The sequence below is a fragment of the Dryas octopetala genome, chromosome 3 (genome assembly GCF_963921425.1).
Source record: "Dryas octopetala chromosome 3, drDryOcto1.1, whole genome shotgun sequence".
NCBI classification, from domain to species: domain Eukaryota; kingdom Viridiplantae; phylum Streptophyta; class Magnoliopsida; order Rosales; family Rosaceae; genus Dryas; species Dryas octopetala.
Window position 1 is genome coordinate 17865367 of NC_141368.1, and position 19706 is coordinate 17885072.

A 19706-nucleotide genomic window follows, 5' to 3' on the forward strand; every position below is an offset into this window, starting at 1 on the left:
TTGATGCATCAAAAATTAAAACTACCATAAATTCCGTACTTAAACTCTATTATGTTTACATGTTATCCAAACAAGAGAATCTACATATTCTAGAATTTTAAATCACATCGTTTTAAATTCCGTCATTTGTGAATTCCTTAGTAATTTCAAACTACTTCATCCAAACGCACCATAAAAGAAAACTCAATGTCCTTCAAGAAATATCGAAAAAACAAAAACCAGTAAATTAATATCTAGTTAGTACCTAATCACAAGTTTTGAATAAAATCTCCTCACTGTTCCAATAAGGCATCCTCCATTCTTACCATATTGTTAATTTGGACCTAGAAGTCTTGCAGACTTGCAGTGACAACATTGTTCTGATTATCACTTGTACGTCATCATCAACTTTCAAATGTAACTCCGCCAAAATGTAAATTTTTATTATAGGATCTGATACAAGTACACATTGTATAAAAGTTTTCTAAAAAGTGGCAAGCTATTTAAACATAAACATCACTCGGTACCATCAATAATTTCATACCAACGTTTGCCTTTTTTCTTGTCAAATAGTCCTTTCCCGTAAGTAGAAATGGAAGTCTCAAAAAAGAGGGAAAAATGCATCCAAACAAATGAGATGATTGGAACCCAAGCAATCGAAATGACTGTAATAACAATATTCAAAGATTGTTCATGAAGCATAATGAAAATGGTGGAAGAAAAGGCAATCATCATGGTGGTGATAGAAAGAAAAAGGGTGGTAAGGCCTATTATCATTTTTGTGGGTAAAGACATGAGGAAATCATCTTCTGAATAACGTGATGTGAGGAGTCCCAAGAATATTATGACTGAAGTTAAGGAAGAAAAAAGGGATATAGCAACTGAAACTATAAAAACCCTAAATAGGGTTTTATTTAAGAATATGGGAGCACCTGTATCTCCATTGTTTCCACCAGGAACTGTGAAGGCTGCAGCAAACATGATCGTAACAATGAGAGCACCTATAACTGTACAAGAAGTTGCTGTCTCTTTCATTGAAATTTCTGCCTCCTTCATTAATTTTTCATGGTTTTTGGTAAATAATTCCCGTGGTGTCATACGATCAGTAAAATTTGTAGCTTCATGTATGTGTGAAGGTACAATACTCTCCACCTCCTGCATTTCATTAAAAAACATGCTCTTAGATATAAGACAACGAATTAAGTAACACTCTCTTCCTACTGTATCCTTGAGCATTTGGGCTTTGGAAAGCCACGTAACCCAAACAAGTGCAAATACGGGAGCTAAGTTAGTGACAGTAATTAAAGTCCAAAAGTTCAATATCACTTTGAGACACGGGTTAAAATTTAAGTACCAAATTTGAAAAAAAAAAAAACCCTTAAATAAAACATATATATATATATATATATATCATGATTTCTTTTCTATATATTCCTAGATATATAAATTCCACACACGTTATATATATAGAGATTTAAAAGGAAGTCCTTTTTATTAAATGAGATTGATTGGTTAATGTGAGATAATATGTACATAATTACCATATTATCTGTAATTTTTTAATCTATTATTATAATTTCTCAAAATAACAAGGATATTTTTCAGATTTCCTATGTGAAATTGTCAATGTGAATTCTCTTAATAATATAGATGAGAGATTAATGTCATTTTGCTCCCTAGACTATTACATTTGTATCAGTTTTGTTCTCAAACTTCTAATTTATAAAATTAACGACAGACTTTTTCAATTTTGCCAATTGAGGTTATTAATTCCGTTAATTTACACATTTTTCATCCAAATTTTCATTTGCATAGCACCATGTGCCAATCACGTAGGGTCCTTTTTTAGGGCAAAATGGTCAATTCTATTTAGATCTTACCATTTTTCTCTCATTCACCATTTTTCCCTCTTTTATTTCCCGCTAAATTTGGATGGAAGATGTGTAAATTGACGAAATAACCTCAATTGACAAAATTGAAAAAGTTACAATCCTTAATTTTTAAAATTAAAAATCTGAGAACCAAATTGATACAAGTGTAATAGTCTTAGGAGTTAAATTGCATTAATCCCTAGATGATATATATATATATATATATATGGTGAGAAATACTAACCTTGAACCATTGTAGTTCTCTTTGCATTTGCAAAGGTGCACCTTGGATTTGTCTAAGCTGTGTGGATAAATTCGCAGCTTCATGTAGAATACTATTGTTAAACTTATCTGCAGAATTTGTAATACGATTGAAGTCAACTTTATCAAGCCTATGCATATAGTTATAAACTTTTTCTTGGCGACAATTAATGGCATATCGAAAGATGTTCCTTTCTTTTCCATCAGTGGTCCATAGAAGGTGTGGATCTGCTTTACACATGTGGATGATAAACTCAACATGTCCCCGTTCTACAGCTTGGAAGATTGCTGCTTCAATGAATTTGTGCTGCATTTCATCACAATTTCCAATTTTTGCAATTTCACGCATGGAACGTAGAAATTCCAGAGATCGGGTATGCATCAATTTCATTTCATATATGTCATTGATTCCTAAATTAACATAAAATTAAACAACCTTAATTAGCAAAATAATTTAAGGAATTTATAATTAAAACAAAAATAGAAACAAAATATACAATTAATGTAGATGCAGCGCGCATACCCAAAAGTTTGAGCTTCATAACAAGTCGTCTGAGCTTCATAACAAGTCGTCGTAATAAACCCATAACTGCATTATGAATTCAAATATGTTGGCAAAAGCTTTTCAAAGAATATTTTAATTACATACATGATATACATACATCATGATCAAAACAAAACAAAAAAGAAATAAAAATACTACAGTGCTGGCCTATACATAAATTTTATTTATATATACAATTCTTAATTTTACTTTGATCCTTAGTGGCACGTGGATTGACATATGGGAGGCTATCACATGTAGTTAATGTTGAGCACTAGTGGACTAAGTATCTATCTAATAAAGCAAACACTCATTAAGTCACTTCACATAATAGCTTAAATTTTTAAAATGGATATTTAATATATGGGTGTCAAGGCCACTTTTTCAAGATTACCCTGAATAAAAACTACACATACATATAAGAACTCTCAAATACAAATGGATCAGTAGTTGGTGGGATAGCCTAATTAGAAGGGCCGGAGAAATTTTCCTAGCCTATGTACTTAAGTTCGATCTTTCTCTTTTTTAATAAAAAAATAAAAAAGAGATGGATCGATCTAGGTATACAAAATTGTATGGGCTAGGATTAATTAAACAAGCCTATGATCGACTAACCTTATCAAGGAAAAACTAAAAAACTTTAAACAAAAAAAAAAACTATGCTATCATCAGTGTTCATTTATTGTAGATCATAATAAGAATCAAATTAATTAATTAATTAATTAGTGCATTTTTTTTCCGTTACTTTATATAGGGTTAAAAAAAAATGCATAATTGAAAAGGAAGAACAAGACGAAAACATTTCAAAAGATTAAATTTCAATGTTGCGACATACCTGAGAAAATGCGAGTCCTTCGATTACCATTGTCAACTTCCGAATCAAATCGATTTACGAGGCGAATATCAATCTTGGGGGGAGGACTGGGGTCTATGTATATACCTATGAAGAAAGAACACAATTACCCGCCCCTATCGTTAAACTAAGGACCATGCAATATAGCCAAATTCTTTTATCAATTTATGTGACATTATGATTTGACTAACAAATTTTGAAAAATTATAATTTTGGGATCCATTCCCAAAAATCTGACAGTGAAAACCTAACATTTAAACTCAAATGTTGATTTTACTTCTTAAAATAAACAACATTATAAAAAATGTGATAAAAAAAATGAGTGAAGTTGGTCAAAGAGCAGTATCTTTTTTTAAGGTACGAAACCTTTGCATGCCCTTGTATTTATATTCATGTCCTAAAGATTTATGGGTTCGAATTTTTCTCTAAGTCAGATGCATCCGTATTTTTTTTCTCGAATATCCATCCCTAAGCGCTCGGCAACATTTTTTTTATTTTTTTTTCTAATAGCCGAGCGCTAAAACAAGCGGTTGCCGCTACTTCTGCTTCCCCTTTTTTGAGGGTATAAGGTACATGTTCATCTAATATCCTTCTAAGGTGTAGATGAGGCTTGTGGATGCTCATCTAACTCTCAAATTTTAGGCCGCGCCTAAAACCCAGAGTTAAAATCTAACATAAAGCCGACAAACCAGTGTTGAGCGCTCAAGCAAAAATGTACCACCGAGTGCTTAATGCCGAGCGTCCGTAAAAAAAAAAAAGTGCGGACGTCTTGCAGAGAGAATTATTGATATGGGTTGTCTCTAAAATTTAGGATATTTATAAATACTAAACTTAGGGCCCGTTTGGTTCAAATTTTGGAGGCCTGGGAATGAAAAATCAATTTCATTCCCATGTTTGGTAAGTACACGGAAGGGAAATCAATTCTTAGTCCAAAGGAATCTAATACCCTTATTGGGGGGGGAAAACAAATATTACTTATTTTTAGACAAAACTAACTCTGCTATTATTTCAAAATAAATAATAGATTAGGGAACAATTGAAAAACTGACCAAACACAGCATTTATTGCTTCAAATTCTTAGTTTACTTTTCTAAGCTTACCAAACACAGAAAAGGAAATTTCACATTCCCTTTCCCATAGGAAATGCAAAGGAATTGATTTCCCAATAAATCAATTTTGAGAACCAAACGGCCCTTAATATCAAGGTCAAAGCAAATGTACAATACTCACAATCATAGATCCATTTTTGCCAGAATTTGAGTCGCACTCCACTGAAGAAACCAAAATGCAAGCCAGCCAATACATTTAAAGGGGAACGTCCGAGGTAGTCTCTAGCAACGGCCAATTTTGGACAACGATGAATTAAATTCCATGCAATATCTGTATGTAATAGAGTAAAACAGAAGAATTATATGACAAAATATTTAAAGAGGGGGCTGATAATAATTGATTACAGTAATTGGTTATATACTTATATTTGAACTCTTACCATATTGTTTGGTAGACAAACTCTGGGAAATAAGGTGAGCGCCATCACGGCCATTCTCGGGCATTAGAACAGGGAGTGGAGTGAGCAAATAGAGACGTACAGCCATTTCCCAGTGGTCAAAAAAAGCAGCCACGAGAACTGGAATCATATCCTCGGGAGGAAGGCGCATGGTAGGTAGGTTGTTGTTCTTTTTAGCCATGTGAATGACTATTTGGGTGAGTCCTTCATGCAAAGCATAAGCAAAAACATTTAAACCAGATTCATCATTTATTTCCAAGTCTTCCTTTGTCATCAAGTCCACCAACTTTATGACAAGCTCTTCGGGCGCATGCCTCTCGATTGCTACCCGAAGAGCTTCCTTTATGTATAATGGGTTTCTTGCTCTTACTGCATCACCATTTTTGGTAAGAAACGTTTCTGCCGAATTCCAATTACCACGTTTCACATAATTCATGAAGATGTTGATGGATGTCTCGTCTGAAAATGGAATATTTCATGCTTAGGTGGTGTTGGCATAGTGCATAGCAAATTAACAATATTCAACAACCCAAACATAAATACTTGACCAAACTATTTTTTTGCATCATCTGTGCACAATATTTGAAAAAAAAAAAAATTGTACGTAATAGCAGTCATACTGTTAGATTGCAAAAACATAATAGGCATTTTTTACAAGTTACCCACCTGGATTATGACTTTATTTGCACTTCACCACCCGAATTAAAAATTGAATCAATCTGCCACCTTAATTTAAAAAAATTTGCAATGTACAACCTCCGTCCAAGTCTATCAATATTTTCGTTAAAAATAAGGGTATTTTAGTCTTTGTAGGTTAATTTTCTATTATTAAAAAAAAAAAAAAAACATGTTTGACATGTATCATATGAATTAAAGATAATTACTAATAACCCCAATTTGGGTTACCTAATTCCTATATAGTCCACCTTCTTAATTAGGCTTCTCAGCGAGTCCACTTGATTTTCTTCTGACCCAAATTTTCTTATGCCCGATCCACGTTTTAATTTTCCATACATTTTCCGTCTGTCCCTCCGTCTCTCTCCCACTTCCTCTCTCATTTCTCTCTCCTCACCGTCACTTTCTCGATCTCTCTCCTCGATGCATCGCCGTCCAGTGAGACCCACCTCCCCGTGCTTGCCTCTTCCTCCTCTTCCTTCTCATGGCCTCCGATCGTCCATTCAGTCACCGACGGCCACAGAACGACGAGAAAACCGAAAGTCAACTCTAGCGACGATTTTCTTCTTCCGACCACGACGAGGCACCGGACCTATCGGATTTGTTCCTCTTGCCGTTCTGATCACGACGGTACCGTCCGATCGCTCATCCACCCAGCCCAGCCACGGTGGCGAATCGACGGCGGAGGAGGTTTGTTCTTAAGTTACTAAATCTTGTATGTGATTTTGGTTTATTTTTTATTAATTAATTCAATATCTATTTATTTATTTATGTTTTTTATGTTGAAGCATTACATCAAACTTGTTTTGTGCTCTATGATTCACATTCTTTATTCTAAACTTTGCTGGTAAAAAGTCTTTTAAATGAATTCATGGTTTCTATTGCTTATAAAAAATTCTAGGCCCTCTAAGATTTTTAGGGATATAACTCTTCTCCAAGACAAGGCACCAGTTTTTCTAGATTGAATTCATAGATCAGGCACCGATGTTTCATCATTTTATGCAAATTCATGGTTTATATTGAATCTAAACTGCTTCACACTTTTTTGATTACTTTGAGGAACTAAATGTTCTAGTTGTTTTGCTTAATTCTTATCATATTTATGCTCCATACATTTTATAGAAGAGACCAAAAGATCATTTCTGCCTTGCATTTGGTTAAAGGGTTACATCGAAATAAAAATAATTTTTGTTCAATACGAAATTAGCACAATTATTATTTTTTGGGATCTGTTTTTGGATAACCTTGTTAGAATTTGATATCCTTGCCTTGAAAAAAGTGTTTGAGTTCCCAGCTATCTTTGATCTATGACAAGCTAAATGATATTCGATAGTTTCATTTACCTGTTACAGTGAAAGCCATATGCAGAATCAATTGGAGGTTGTTGCATGTTGCAATTGAAAGATAGTGTCCAATGCTGTACTTAAGACGTCTGGGCCTGAATAAGGGTCCATGTCACTGTGGCTGGGGTTAAGTACTTTTTCCATTTCATGTGTGAATTCTATAAGTTTTATGCTTTCTCTTATGATCTAGGGAAGTCATTACTTTTAGTTTGACTTATGCAGACAATACGAAATCAAGCTTAAATTTGGAGCTATGTTAGTGCAGCTTTGTTTTGCTTAAGTTACAATTTAAGTGTTTCATAGTTTATTACTATAGGCTCTCCAAAAACTAAAATCGAACTGTCCTAATTAGTTAATTTCAATTTCAATTTTAAATCTTAGAGGACCTAAAGTTGCTTGTTTGTATACTTTGAATATCTAAATGGGTGCTATGATTGTTACTGCTTATCAGTAACAATATGTAAGTGTAGCCTATGATTGTTACTGTTTATCCGTAACAATATGTAAGTGGGGCTATGATTGTTACTGTTTATCCGTAACAATATGTACGTGGAGCTATGATTGTTACTGCTTATCCGTAACAATATGTAAGTGGGGGCTATGATTGTTACTGTCACGCAGTAACAATATTTAAGTGAGACTGTGGTTGTCAGCAAGGAGTTAATTAAATTTTGAAATTTTCGGCGAAATTTCGCCGAAAATTTCGTTTTTTAGGGATATGGAAATTTTAGCACTAATTCATCAAATTTTCGATCATATTTCGCCGAAATTCAATAATTTCGCGAAATTTCGACAAAATTTCGCTCAGCCCAGCCATGTCTCGATCTGCTTTCTCCTTGCTGGCGGCCATCTCTGTCAGATCTGTCTTCTCCTTGTTACAAACCCAGATCTGGCGGCCATCTCTTGTTACAAACCCAGCCATGGAGGGATGATAGAGAAGGGAGAGAAGAGAGAGAAGAGGAGAAGAGAGGGAAGAGAGAGAAGATCAGATTAGGATGGGAGAAAGAGATTGGCGCATGACTGCAGGAGAGGGAGGAGAGATAAGAGAGATCATTGTCATATGTGCTGTGCGACACAGTGGAAGTGGTTGGCTGGGAGAGAGTCACGGCAAGAAGAAGAAGAAGGAAAGAAAAGAAAGGAAAGAAAGGAAAAAGGAAAGAAAAGAAAAAGAAAAAAAAGAAAAGAAAAAGAAAAGAGAAAAAAAGAAAAGAAAAGAAAAGAAAAAAAGAAAAGAAAAAAAAAAAAAAAAGGGTTCAAGGTTGATTGGAGTTTGGGGTATTTGGACTATTGAAAAGAAAAAAAAGAGTTTGGGGTTTCGTTTGGCTCTTTTGGAGTTTTATTTAGTTATTTTGAAAACCTAAATCATAATACATTTTTATATATAAAATAATTAAAAATATTTTAAAGAGCCCAAATCTTAATATCTTATACTATATCCCAAAAAATTTAGAGTATATAAGTTTAATATATAGATTATAGAATATAAAGAGTATCAGGGTATATAGAGTATATAAAGTTTAGTATTAAGTTTTAGTGTATAGATTATAAAGTATAAAGAATATACAAATTTCATTTATTCATTATACTAATTTTATTTAACAGTATTTACTTCCAGCGCACATTATATTCATTTTATATCACATGAAACCTATTATATAATTTGATTTTTTCAATATTTTTTATCAATGTAGTAGATAATATGTTAAATAAACATATGGTAAAGTTTCATTCAAAATTTTCGTATTTTGATACCAATTTCCATCGTTTCTGTCTAATTTTTGTCGAAATTTAAAAAATTTCGAAATTTTCGTCGAAATTTCCATCGAAATTTCCATCGAAATTTCTTCGAAACCCGAAATTTTATTCCTTGGTTGTCAGTAACAATATGTAAGTGAGACTATGTTTATTACTGTTTGGGAGTAACAATATGTAAGTGAGACTATGATTGTTACTGATAAGCAGTAACAATATGTAAGTAGGTATATGATTTTGTACAAGTTGCCTTGTTTTTGAGTTTTTTTTCATAGTAAAAATAGCTACTGTTTGACAGTGGCAATAAATAATCTAGTTGGGATTTTTTTAAAAAAATGTAGAGAAGAAAAAAAACATGGCGTTCAAAAAAAAAAATTGTTGTTTCTGGGTTTTTTTGCACAAGAACAACGGCAATTCTTCGGATATGGGAAAAAAAAACTAGCATTCAATAAATATAATAAAATATTTTTACCCTTATTTGTCTTTAAGTAAAATTAAAGGATAGCCTTTTTATTATCTAAATAAAATGAGAGTGTAGAATCTTTATTCTCTGATGAAATTTCGGGATTAATTGGGAAGAAGGAGATCCCATCAGCACCTCCAATGCCTGTTGAAGAGATTTCTTCATTTTGTGATCAAAGTGAAGTAGGTGGTGAGAGCTCATCAAAAGAGATTGGTGAAGAGAAGGACATCTCAAGCTTCTGGGCCGTTGGAAGGGAATCGGATCTAATTAATTGTGATTCAGAGGAAAATATATGGGATCTAATTGTGAATCGTTGAAATCCTATGCGGCAGCGGCGGTGCGGGTGGTGGGCGATGGGCTTGATTCGATGGCGAGAATATTGGGTATTTGGGTTTGGGAGGTAGGCTGTTTTTGTTGGGAAGATGGGGAGGGTAGAAGCTTCCATTGGCCAGTGATGTAACGAGGTCTCTCTTGCGATTCACAGCAGCCTCAAATTGTTGTTGTTGCTCAAAGGATGATGAGGAACTGGTTGTTGCACCACTGATATTTGGAACATACAAAGGATATTGAATGAAAGGGGAGAGAAGGATATTGAATGAAATGAGGGAGAGAGAGAGAGAGAGAGAGAGAGAGAGAGAGAGAGGTTGGGGTGGGGCTGGAGATTGGTGGTGGCGATGGAGATGGAGATTAGGTTTGGAATGACAAAAAAATCTCTGAAAAAATGGGGCATGTGTTGCACGTGATTATTTTTTGAAAAAAATTTATAAACAGGACACATATGTTGATATTTGTTTCATTTCAAGACATTAATTTTGATTTATGTTAATGAATGACACATACTTTCATTTTGTGTCAATTAAGAACCATATTTTTTTTTTTCAGTTTTTATCTTAACTTTGGCCAGACGTTGGACCCATCAAAACTTCACCAAACTCAGAAAAATTATACTGGGTTTAAAGATATGCATCTCCTCTTTACAACCATATAAAAATCACTCAAATCGGATCTCTACAACTTCAGATAATCGGCCCCAAAGTAGGGTACTCGAAACTGTCCGATTTTCTAAATTTTTTTCCAGAGGTCCGATTGGATTGTTTCGGATACCTTACATTTGGGCCAATTATCTGAAGTTGTAGATGTTCGATTTGAATGATCTTCCCTACTTTTGGGCCAATTATCTAGAGTTGTATATGTTCGATTTGAATGATCTTTATTTGGTTGTAAAGAGGAGATGCATAACTTTAAATCAAGTATAAGTTTGCTAAATTTTGTAGAGTTTTGATAGGTCTAACGTCAGACCAAAATTGAAATAAAATAGGGTCCTTAATTGACATAAAATAAAAGTATGTGTCTTTTTTTAACACGAATCAAAATTAATATCCTGAAATGAAACAACTATCAAAGTATGTATCCCGTTTGTAAATTCTTCCCTTATTTTTTACAAAAAAGTTGACGGAATTGAATAAAGGTGTGACATTGCAAATTTTTTAAAATTCACATGGCAGATTGATTTAATTTTTAACTTGAATGATGAAGTGTAAACGGGGCTATAATCCAAGTGGGTAACTCGTAAAAAAACCATACATAATATTCATAATCCAAAAATGATTGCCAATACCAATTTGCACAGATATATAGTTGCCAAAACCAAGCAGATTAGCCTCCACAAAAATCCAAAAATAGTTGCCCAACAATTTATTATTATTTTTTCTATATTGGTTTCAATAAATCTTAGACTCTTAGTTTTAAAAAAAAAAAAAAAAATGACAACCTCGGCAAAAATTAAAAAAAAAAAATTTGCTTCCAAAACCCCGCATAGAAATTACTAAACCAATCAAAACAAAAGAACTTGTGCTGAGGTAACCTGGAAAGTCCATTAGCACGCATGAGAGCAGGAGAACCCATAGAACAAAAAGAGAATCATTGATTACCAAAAAAGAAAAAAATATATATATTTTAAAGACTTTTATTATTAGCTGATTTTTTTTTTTTTTTGGTTAAATTATGGACAAAACTATTAGCTGATTGATGCTTTTAATTATTAAGAACGAAAGGAATGCCAAAGGTACCATATTGTATATTAGATTCAACTTTTCGTTGACTTGAAATTGATTATGATCAAGCAATCTAAAAAAGAAAAAGAGATTATGATCAAGCTTTGTTATTGAGAAAAATTATGCATTGGTATATTGAATTGGTATTGAGAAACTTTTTATTGAGAAAAATTTCTCTAACAAACACAGGAAAAGTTTCAAAACTCCAATGCTTTCAGAAATAACATATATTCTTAGGCCTTGTTTGATGCATGTATGAAACTGGATTGGATAGGTTAAATTAATAGCTACATTCATGTGTATTCAATGAAGAATATAGAAAGTATTTTCTAACTTGAAAGAAAAAGATGGGATAGAGATGAATTAGCTATAAGATGAAACTTATCCCCTAATCCCACTATTTTTTGGAAGGATTAGAAGGGATAAGTTTCCCTTATGACTAATTCATCTTCTTCCTTCAAGTTAGAAAATTCTTCCTTCAATACACATGAATTTAGCTTTTTAGTCTATCCAATTCAATTATATGCATCAAACATGTAGTTAATATTGTACTTGTGACCTCCAAGGGCTAGTTAATATTGAAAAATAAAGTAAAAAACATCTCTATCGGGATAGAAACATAAATACCATTTTTGAATTCTCTGGTTTCTTGATCAAAATCCCTTAGCAAATCAACATTCGGTTTGTACTTATGATCTTTACTTTGAAATGACAGCCCATCATCAAGCTCAGGTTGCCCATCATCATTGGAATTGGGAGGTGATCTCTTGTCTGAAAATGGAAATTTTGATTTTTAGCCATTCAATTCTTTTGTTGGGGAAGAAAAGCAATTCCCTCAATATTTTTCTTCCCTTGTTCTTTTTGTACAAATTCAGCTAACCTACTAGCCATAAGCATGATATGATTTACTTAAAAATATGAATACAATTATAAGTTTATTTTTTCTTTTAAAGTCCATTATAGAAAATAGGCTTTTTTGAATGCCCACTATAAAAAATCAGGTCTCAATGCAATTCACTTTAATGAAATCACGTGAAAAAACGTACTGGGCACGAAGCCCAATACACACCACTTATTTTTTTCTGTGTTAGGAGAATTGCCATTGTTCCACAGTGACAATTATAGTTACTGTTCAACAGTGATTATTCTCACTATGCAACAACACCCAAAACAAGGCAACTTATATAAATCTTGTCTTTATCATGCATAAAATTGTCAAAAAAGAGCATAAACAAATATAAAACACAAAAATTCAAGTTTTGGAGTAAAAAATCCTAATTTCAACAGTTACAAATCATTTTTGCTAGTAACAATCGGCTACCTCCAGATCTGTAATTCAACAAATCAGATATCGAAACCCGCTGGTACTTCCAGATCGGTGGTTGACAAATTCTGATCTAGATCCTCAAGGCTCTTGCAATGGGTTATAGTGAAGAGAATAGAGAGAGAGAAAGAGAGAGAGAGAGAGAGAGAGAGAGAGAGAGAGAGAGAGAGAGAGAGAGAGAGAGAGAGAAATAGACAGATCAGCATAGCACCTCCAAATCAGCGATTCAATAAATTCAAATCTGGATCGAGGCTAGCGCGTACTTCCAGATTGGCGATTGACAAACTCCGATTGGGACCTCAAGGCACTAACAATGGCTTATAGTGAAGAGAAAAGAGAGAGAGAGAGAGAGAGAGAGAGAGAGAGAGAGAGAGAGAAATAGGCAGATATAGAGAGATAAGTAGAGTAGAAGGTGAAAGGTTGTCACGAAAGAGAGAGGGGAGGAGTTTGGTTGTGGTCTCATCGACCTTACTCGCCTGACAGCGAAGGTTCAATCGGAGAAGGAGATAGAGAGAGAAAGAGAAAGATAACCACCTATTTTTTTAAAAGGTAGGTTTAAAACTAATTGGGCTTTTTTATGATATGGTTAAAGTGGCCGGGTGAGTTTAATTATTATAAAGAGTCCAATAGTGGACTTTATAATGATTATCTATACAATTATCTGTATATAAATATAGATAATTGTATATATATATATCCTAAAGGAAGTTTCTCTTCTAGAATAGGTTTTGCAACCAGAGGATCATCTTCCTCATCAAGATCATTAATCTCCCATTAAAACATGGAAATAAAGAATTATAATCCTTATATATATATATAGAGGAAACTCTCATTCTGGTGAAACTTTTACATTGGTGTAGTGTATATAGATTTATATAAACTTTTGTAGACTTTTTTTAAGTGATAGACTTTTGCAGAATTTACAGATTTTCACAGAATTCTACAGAGTTTTACATAGTCCATAGAAATCCTTAAAAATCCGCAGGGGAGAGGTCGGATTTATAATGACTTTAAAATACACATAAAAGTCTTTCAAAGTCTATTAAAATCCATCATTAAATGAATTTTATAAAAGTCAATGACTTTTTAAATACACCTAGACTTTTACAGACTTTTTAAAAGTCATTAAAAATCTTAATTGAATACCACATAACTTTTATAGACTCCTTAAAATTCTTAATTGAATACATATAGACTTTTACATACTTTTTAAAAGTCTTTAAACATTTTAATTGAATATCACATGACTTTTAAACTCTACAAAAGTATTTTAAAATCCATATACAATATATACACCCCACTTAAAATCTCCAACATAATATTTACCATGTTTTTAAAAACTTCATATAAAAGAAATTATATTTAAAAGGGATATAGTTGTGAAACAATAAGAAGTTGTTCTTGATGCAAATTCTGTCTAAGAAAAAAAATAAATATGAAAATTAAGGGGAAAAAAAGCCAGCAACGACCTTAAAATTACCAACAAAAAAATTCAGCAATCATGTTTAAGAAATTATTCTTGATCCAACTTCTGTCTTAGAAAAAATTTAAAAAAAAAAACTCAGCATCCACGTTAATTAATGGAGAAAAAAGAAAAAGAAAAATAGAGACATAATTACCAGTTTCGAATTCTAAGATTTCTTCATCACTAGTCGCTATTATTTGCACTGACGAGCCATCATCAAGCTCAGGCTGCCCATTATCATTAGCAATGTGAGGAGATCTCTTGTCTGAAAATAGAAATTTTGATGTTTAGGCATTCAATTCTGTAATTGGGCAAGAAAAGCAACTCCCTCAATGTTTTTTCTTCCCTTGCTATTTTTGTACAAATTCAATTAACCTACTAGCTATAAGCGCATTTTGATTTACATAAAAATATGAATAAAGTTAGTTATATTTTCTGAATTGTGGACCTACTTGTATAGGTCTAATCTGTACTAGAAGAATAGTACGTACAGTATATACAAAAATGACCGGTTGAGATGACATATATAAATAGCTTATACATAATTACCATTTTCGAATCTTTACGAGCATAGAGACATAATTACCACTTTCGAATTCTCTGGAATCTTTATAAGAATCCTTTTGCAAAGGATCTTTAATTTGGAATACCAGTTCATCATCAAGCTCAGGCTGGAATACCAGTTCATCATCAAGCTCAGGCTGGAATACCAGTTCATCATCAAGCTCAGGCTGGAATACCAGTTCATCATCAAGCTCAGGCTGGCCATCATCACTGGCAGTGCGAGGAGAACTCTTATCTGAAAATGGAAATTTGATGTTTAGGCGCCATTCGATCAATTCTTTTGTTGGGGAAGAAAACCAATTCCCTCAACATTTCTCTTCCCTTGTTCTTTTTCTACAAATTCAATTAACCTACTAACCATAACCACCAACCATGTTCAATATATACGAAGTTCTTATTGATCAAATGTCTACCTAAGAAGAAGATAAATATGAAAATTAAGAAGAAAAAAAATGCCAAAAGGCAACAGCCACGTTAATTAATTAAGAAAAACAAAAAAACAAAATAGAGACATAATTACCAGTTCCGGATTTTACGATTTTTGCACTTTGCTTCACAACAAACGGTTTGTACTTACGATCTCTATAGCTAGTCGTTCTTAATAACGAGACATCATCAAGCTTAGGCTGCTCATTATCATTGGCAATGTGAGGAGATCTCTTGTCTGAAAATGGAAAAGTTGATGTTTAGGCATTCAATTCTTTGGTTTGGCAAGAAAAGCAATTCCCTCAATATTTTTCTTCCCTCATTCTTTTTGTACAAATTCAATTAACCTACTAGCTATAAGCACAATGTGATTTACATAAAAATATGAATACAGTTAGTTATATTTCCTCAACTGTGGACCTACTTGTGTAGGTCTCACCTGTACTAGCTAGAAGAATATTACAAAAAAAATGACCAATTGAGATGACATATATAAATAGCTGGTAATTACGTATTCTTCAAATATTCAAGTTTCCCCACAATAAAAAAGGTCAACTTTTGTTGATTTGATTATCTATACAAAGGGGGGCAGCTTTATTTATCCATTAGTATATTGGTAATTTGGTATTGAGAAACTTTAATTTATTAAGAAAAAAATCTCCAACAAGGGGACAAATTTCAGGCCTTAGCAGTGATGACCTCTTTATCATAAGCTTTTGGCTTGGACAAATCAAAAGTGTCCATGTGTCTTTTGAAATAAAATGATCAGTAAAACACTAAATTAAATCCTCTCGGTTGGCCCAAAGACTACCTCCTCCAAAGCCCTTCCTCCCACTCCTCCACCTCTAAACTAGTAACGGAGGTATAGTACGTGTCATGAAAGATCTGTCATGGCACAATGAAGGAGTAGGAGGGAGGCGATGGAGGATCGATGTAGTCGATCTTTGGAGCCAACAGAAAGGCTTTCAGGGTTTTTTTGAATTTAGATTTTTTTCTATAAAAAAAAAAAAGACACATATAATTTGTCCATGTTAATTAGAAACTCAAGATATAGAGATCCTAAGCGCTGAGGACCCAAACATTGATACCTGCAATGCTTAATAGTATCCCTGGCATGAACGATTCTTTCAAAGTCTCCCATGCAAGTTTGGCTTCTCTAATGCCACTGATAACAGAAAACATCTCAGTCCCGCAAGAAATCTGGATTGCATGCAAAGCCTTGGCATTCTTCTTCCTCCACCAATTATCTTTTGATTCTCTAGGTTTAGCGGTAAATTCAACAACGTCCCAAAGACCTTCAGCCAACAAGTAGGTTTCAACCCGAAAACTCCATTCTTCATAGTTATTTTGGTTAAGAACTTCAAGAACAATTGCCTTAGGGGCAACTGTAGCTGCCATATTGCTCAATCTGTCAAATTATCCAAGGTCATTTATGTCGATCTAGCATATGTGCAAATGAAAAAAAAAAAAAAAAGAATAATAAAACAAACAACATATAAGTTATAACTACTACTCACAGATCGAATTGGGACAGATCTTCAAAAAGCTCCGCATGCAGCTTGTAAGTTTTAATTCTCTGATTGCCAAACTCCTGATTTATAGGCTTTATAGACAATACTGTACTTTTTAAAAAAAAAACGTGGCAAAACTGTTAGAAGAGAAAAAACAAGGATAAGAAGATGACCTTTTTGAACGCCCTAAAGAAAAACAAGAGAAAGGGTGGCCGGGAGAGTCGTTGATAGAGAGACAAATCAGCAATTAAAAAAAAAAAAAGACTAGAAGACTCCACGGCAACTGTCTTGTGAAAAGATTAACAAGACAAAGCCTTCTTGTCTAATGTCTTATTCAAATAGTAAAAACTTTGTCGTAGGCTACCTTACTTTTTCATAAATTAAAGTGGCTGCTAAAGTAGTTGTATGATGTTACTTTTTCATAAATATTATTTGCTGAAACTGTTGCTGCACATGCACTGCTATTGTTTTGGCTACATCTGCTCTATTAATGCTGATGGTGATTTTGGTGCTGATTGATAAGGAAAGGATAGGAAAAAAGCTAGAGACAGCTGTGAAAAGAGTTTACACATATTAATTAATATAGAATATTTATGGAGTGAAGAGGAGGTAGGTGTCACATACTAATTAACTGAGATCGATAGAATATTTATGGAGAGAACAGGAGGTAGGTGTCACATACTAATTAACGGAGATCGATAGAATATTTATGGAGAGAAGCGCTGGGTTGCTGTGAAAAAGAGATGGAAAGAAGGCGCCACGTGTCGCTTGCTGAGTGGAGGGGAAATTGATTAATCAAATGCAGCATGTGATAGCATTTACAAAGGTGCAGCGGCTGCAAGTGGCTGGCTCGGCTTGGGATGCTGCAGAGAGAAGGAAGGGAGGAGACGGCTTGCGGCTGGCTGGCTCGGCTCGGCTCACATGGAGCGGGAGTTGTGCTGCTGGGAGAGACGCCACATGTCGCAGCGTGGTTGGTTGAAAGAAGATTAATCAACCAATTTGAAAGCTTGGCTGCAGGCGAATGGGTGCGTGTCAGCGGGAAGAAAAAGGAAGGAAGGCTGCAGGAAGCTTCCTCCTCCTCTGTGACCGTTCGCCTCCCAAGAGGCGGGCTTGGGCTTCTGCTGATGGGCTGAATCTCATCTTTCTTTTCTTTTCAATTTGGGCCGGCTGCTTCCTCTTTTGGGCTTCATTCTCTCCACTTGGGCTGGGCTTGTTCTTCTTCCTTTATTTGTTTTAGGCTTTTATTTTCTTTTTCTTTAATTAAGCCTACAAAATTAAAATTCAAATAAACTAATTAAAAAAATAAAATCTAATAGACAATTAAATAAAACTTAATAAATTTTAGGAATTAAGACAAACTAATAAAACCCACTAATTAACTAAATAATAAAAATAAGAATTTAAAACACTAAAAATGCTCAAAGACAAAGACAAAAATGTATGATTTTAAGGATAAAATATGTATATAAATTAAGCACAACACTGATGCTAGGCTTTTATCATGTTCTCGATATTGTGAAGCTCCTCATCCGTAAGATTATTCTAGAATTGAGCATCGTTGTCTTCTACTTGCTCTTTGTATTCTAATCTTTCTTTTATTTTCTCGTAAATATCTTTAGTTTCTGTACTCATGTGAAGTATAGGCCCAAAGGGACTAGTGAGAATCTTTTCTCTATTGTAAAAACTTGTGTCATCGATCATCTTCTCCCATTAATTTCAGCTAGGGACGAGTGTCATCAAATCTGTTAACGTCACAAATCATGCTTCCTTTATATCTCTTGTTGTGCTTCCTCTATAGATCATGCTTCCATGTATAAGCTGCTATTGATGAAACGAACTACTTATCTTCGCTGAAGACTGTTATATGATAAGCTTGATTATATGTGGACATGGTCAGGGAACCATTCTGGTGGAATGATGATGAATGTGACACAAACATAATTCCATCTATCTAAATATATATCTACAAAATACTAGAACTTTAGAGAGATCGAACTGCTTGAGATGATTAAGATTATCAACATTCGACATATATATCTCTCTGAGATAGCCAAAATCAAGTAGTAGCTTAGGTATAACTTGAACTACTTCTTGCTTCCCTTTGTATTTGTAACTAAAATGCCAAGGCTTATTGTATTGTAAGTTGAAGCGAGCCAATGCGATGCTGATGTAAGGAGTGCTGCAATCACAGGATCCGGGTTTTATACAAAAACAGGGTGGAAATATCTGGGTGATAATATCCATTCCTGCTTTTGGATTTGTGTTTTCTATAATTCTAGTGCAATGATCAGTGGCATGCCTCACATCAAAAACTAAAACGGACCAAAAGCTTTGCTCCCGGCAGCCTTAGGCCAAAAAATAGCAAACAATCCCCTTAAACTTAAATTGTATCACTTTACCACATGAACTTCACAAGTTGTTACAAAATGCCCTATTTCCTCAACTCTGTTAGTCTAACGGTTAGAAATGCTTATATGGCAGCTACATGCCCAGCCAATGACTAGGAAAAAAAACCTGCCATGTGAAAAAAAAAATTATAAAACTATAATATATGAAAACATTTAAATTTGAATTATAAAATAAGTAAATTACTTAAAAGTTCATTTGAGAGCCTTTTATACCCAAAAAAAAAAAACCCACCTTAAAAGTTGGAATAATAAATAGGTCTATTATGTACAAATAAAGTCCACATTATGTTTTTTTCCATAGATTTTTTTGTTTTTTTGAAAACTAAGCAAATTGCCACAGTAACAATGATTGTTACTCCCAAACAATAGTAATTAGTAGAGCATTTCTGCAATTTAAATAGTTACTATCCCACAGTAATAATGATTGCTACTACCAAACAGTAACAATTAATAGAGTATTTTTACAATTTAAATAGTTATTGTCCCACAGTAACAATGATTGTCACTACCCAGTAGCAATTAATAGAGTACTTTTGCAATTTAAATAGTTACTACATTTATCTTCTCCTACGTGACTACCTTTCTCTTCTCCCAAGTTTTTTTTTTCTCTTTTCTCTCATTTCTTTCTGATCTCCCCGTGATTTTCTCTTTCTCTCTTATCTTTTTCTCTTCTTCCTCGAACGCGACTTCTCTCCCTCAAACTTAC

General features: G+C 33.7%; 1 protein-coding gene across 1 annotated transcript; it reads right to left on the reverse strand.

Annotated features, from left to right (window-relative positions):
* Positions 1-395: 395 nt before the first annotated feature.
* Positions 396-16773, reverse strand: LOC147291495 (uncharacterized). Its single transcript, XM_086235435.1, has 13 exons — positions 16766-16773; positions 16599-16684; positions 16170-16489; positions 15176-15319; positions 14678-14890; positions 14246-14356; positions 11930-12073; positions 4998-5474; positions 4739-4888; positions 3491-3595; positions 2635-2700; positions 2095-2522; positions 396-1134 (listed from the first exon to the last, which is right to left on the reverse strand). The coding sequence occupies exons 3-13, from the start codon at positions 16477-16479 to the stop codon at positions 496-498; spliced, it is 2787 nt and encodes a 928-aa protein (XP_086091561.1). The 5' UTR covers positions 16480-16489; positions 16599-16684; positions 16766-16773; the 3' UTR covers positions 396-495.
* Positions 16774-19706: the final 2933 nt, after the last annotated feature.

Coding starts and splice junctions, on each gene's coding strand:
- LOC147291495 (XM_086235435.1), bottom strand. CDS start 16,479: ATGGCAGCTACAGTTGCCCCTAAGGCAATTGTTCTTGAAGTTCTTAAC. Junction 12,074..14,245: donor AATCTTAGAATTCGAAACTG/GTAATTATGTCT, acceptor TTCCATTTTCAG/ACAAGAGATCACCTCCCAAT. Junction 4,889..4,997: donor TTTGTCTACCAAACAATATG/GTAAGAGTTCAA, acceptor TATTACATACAG/ATATTGCATGGAATTTAATT.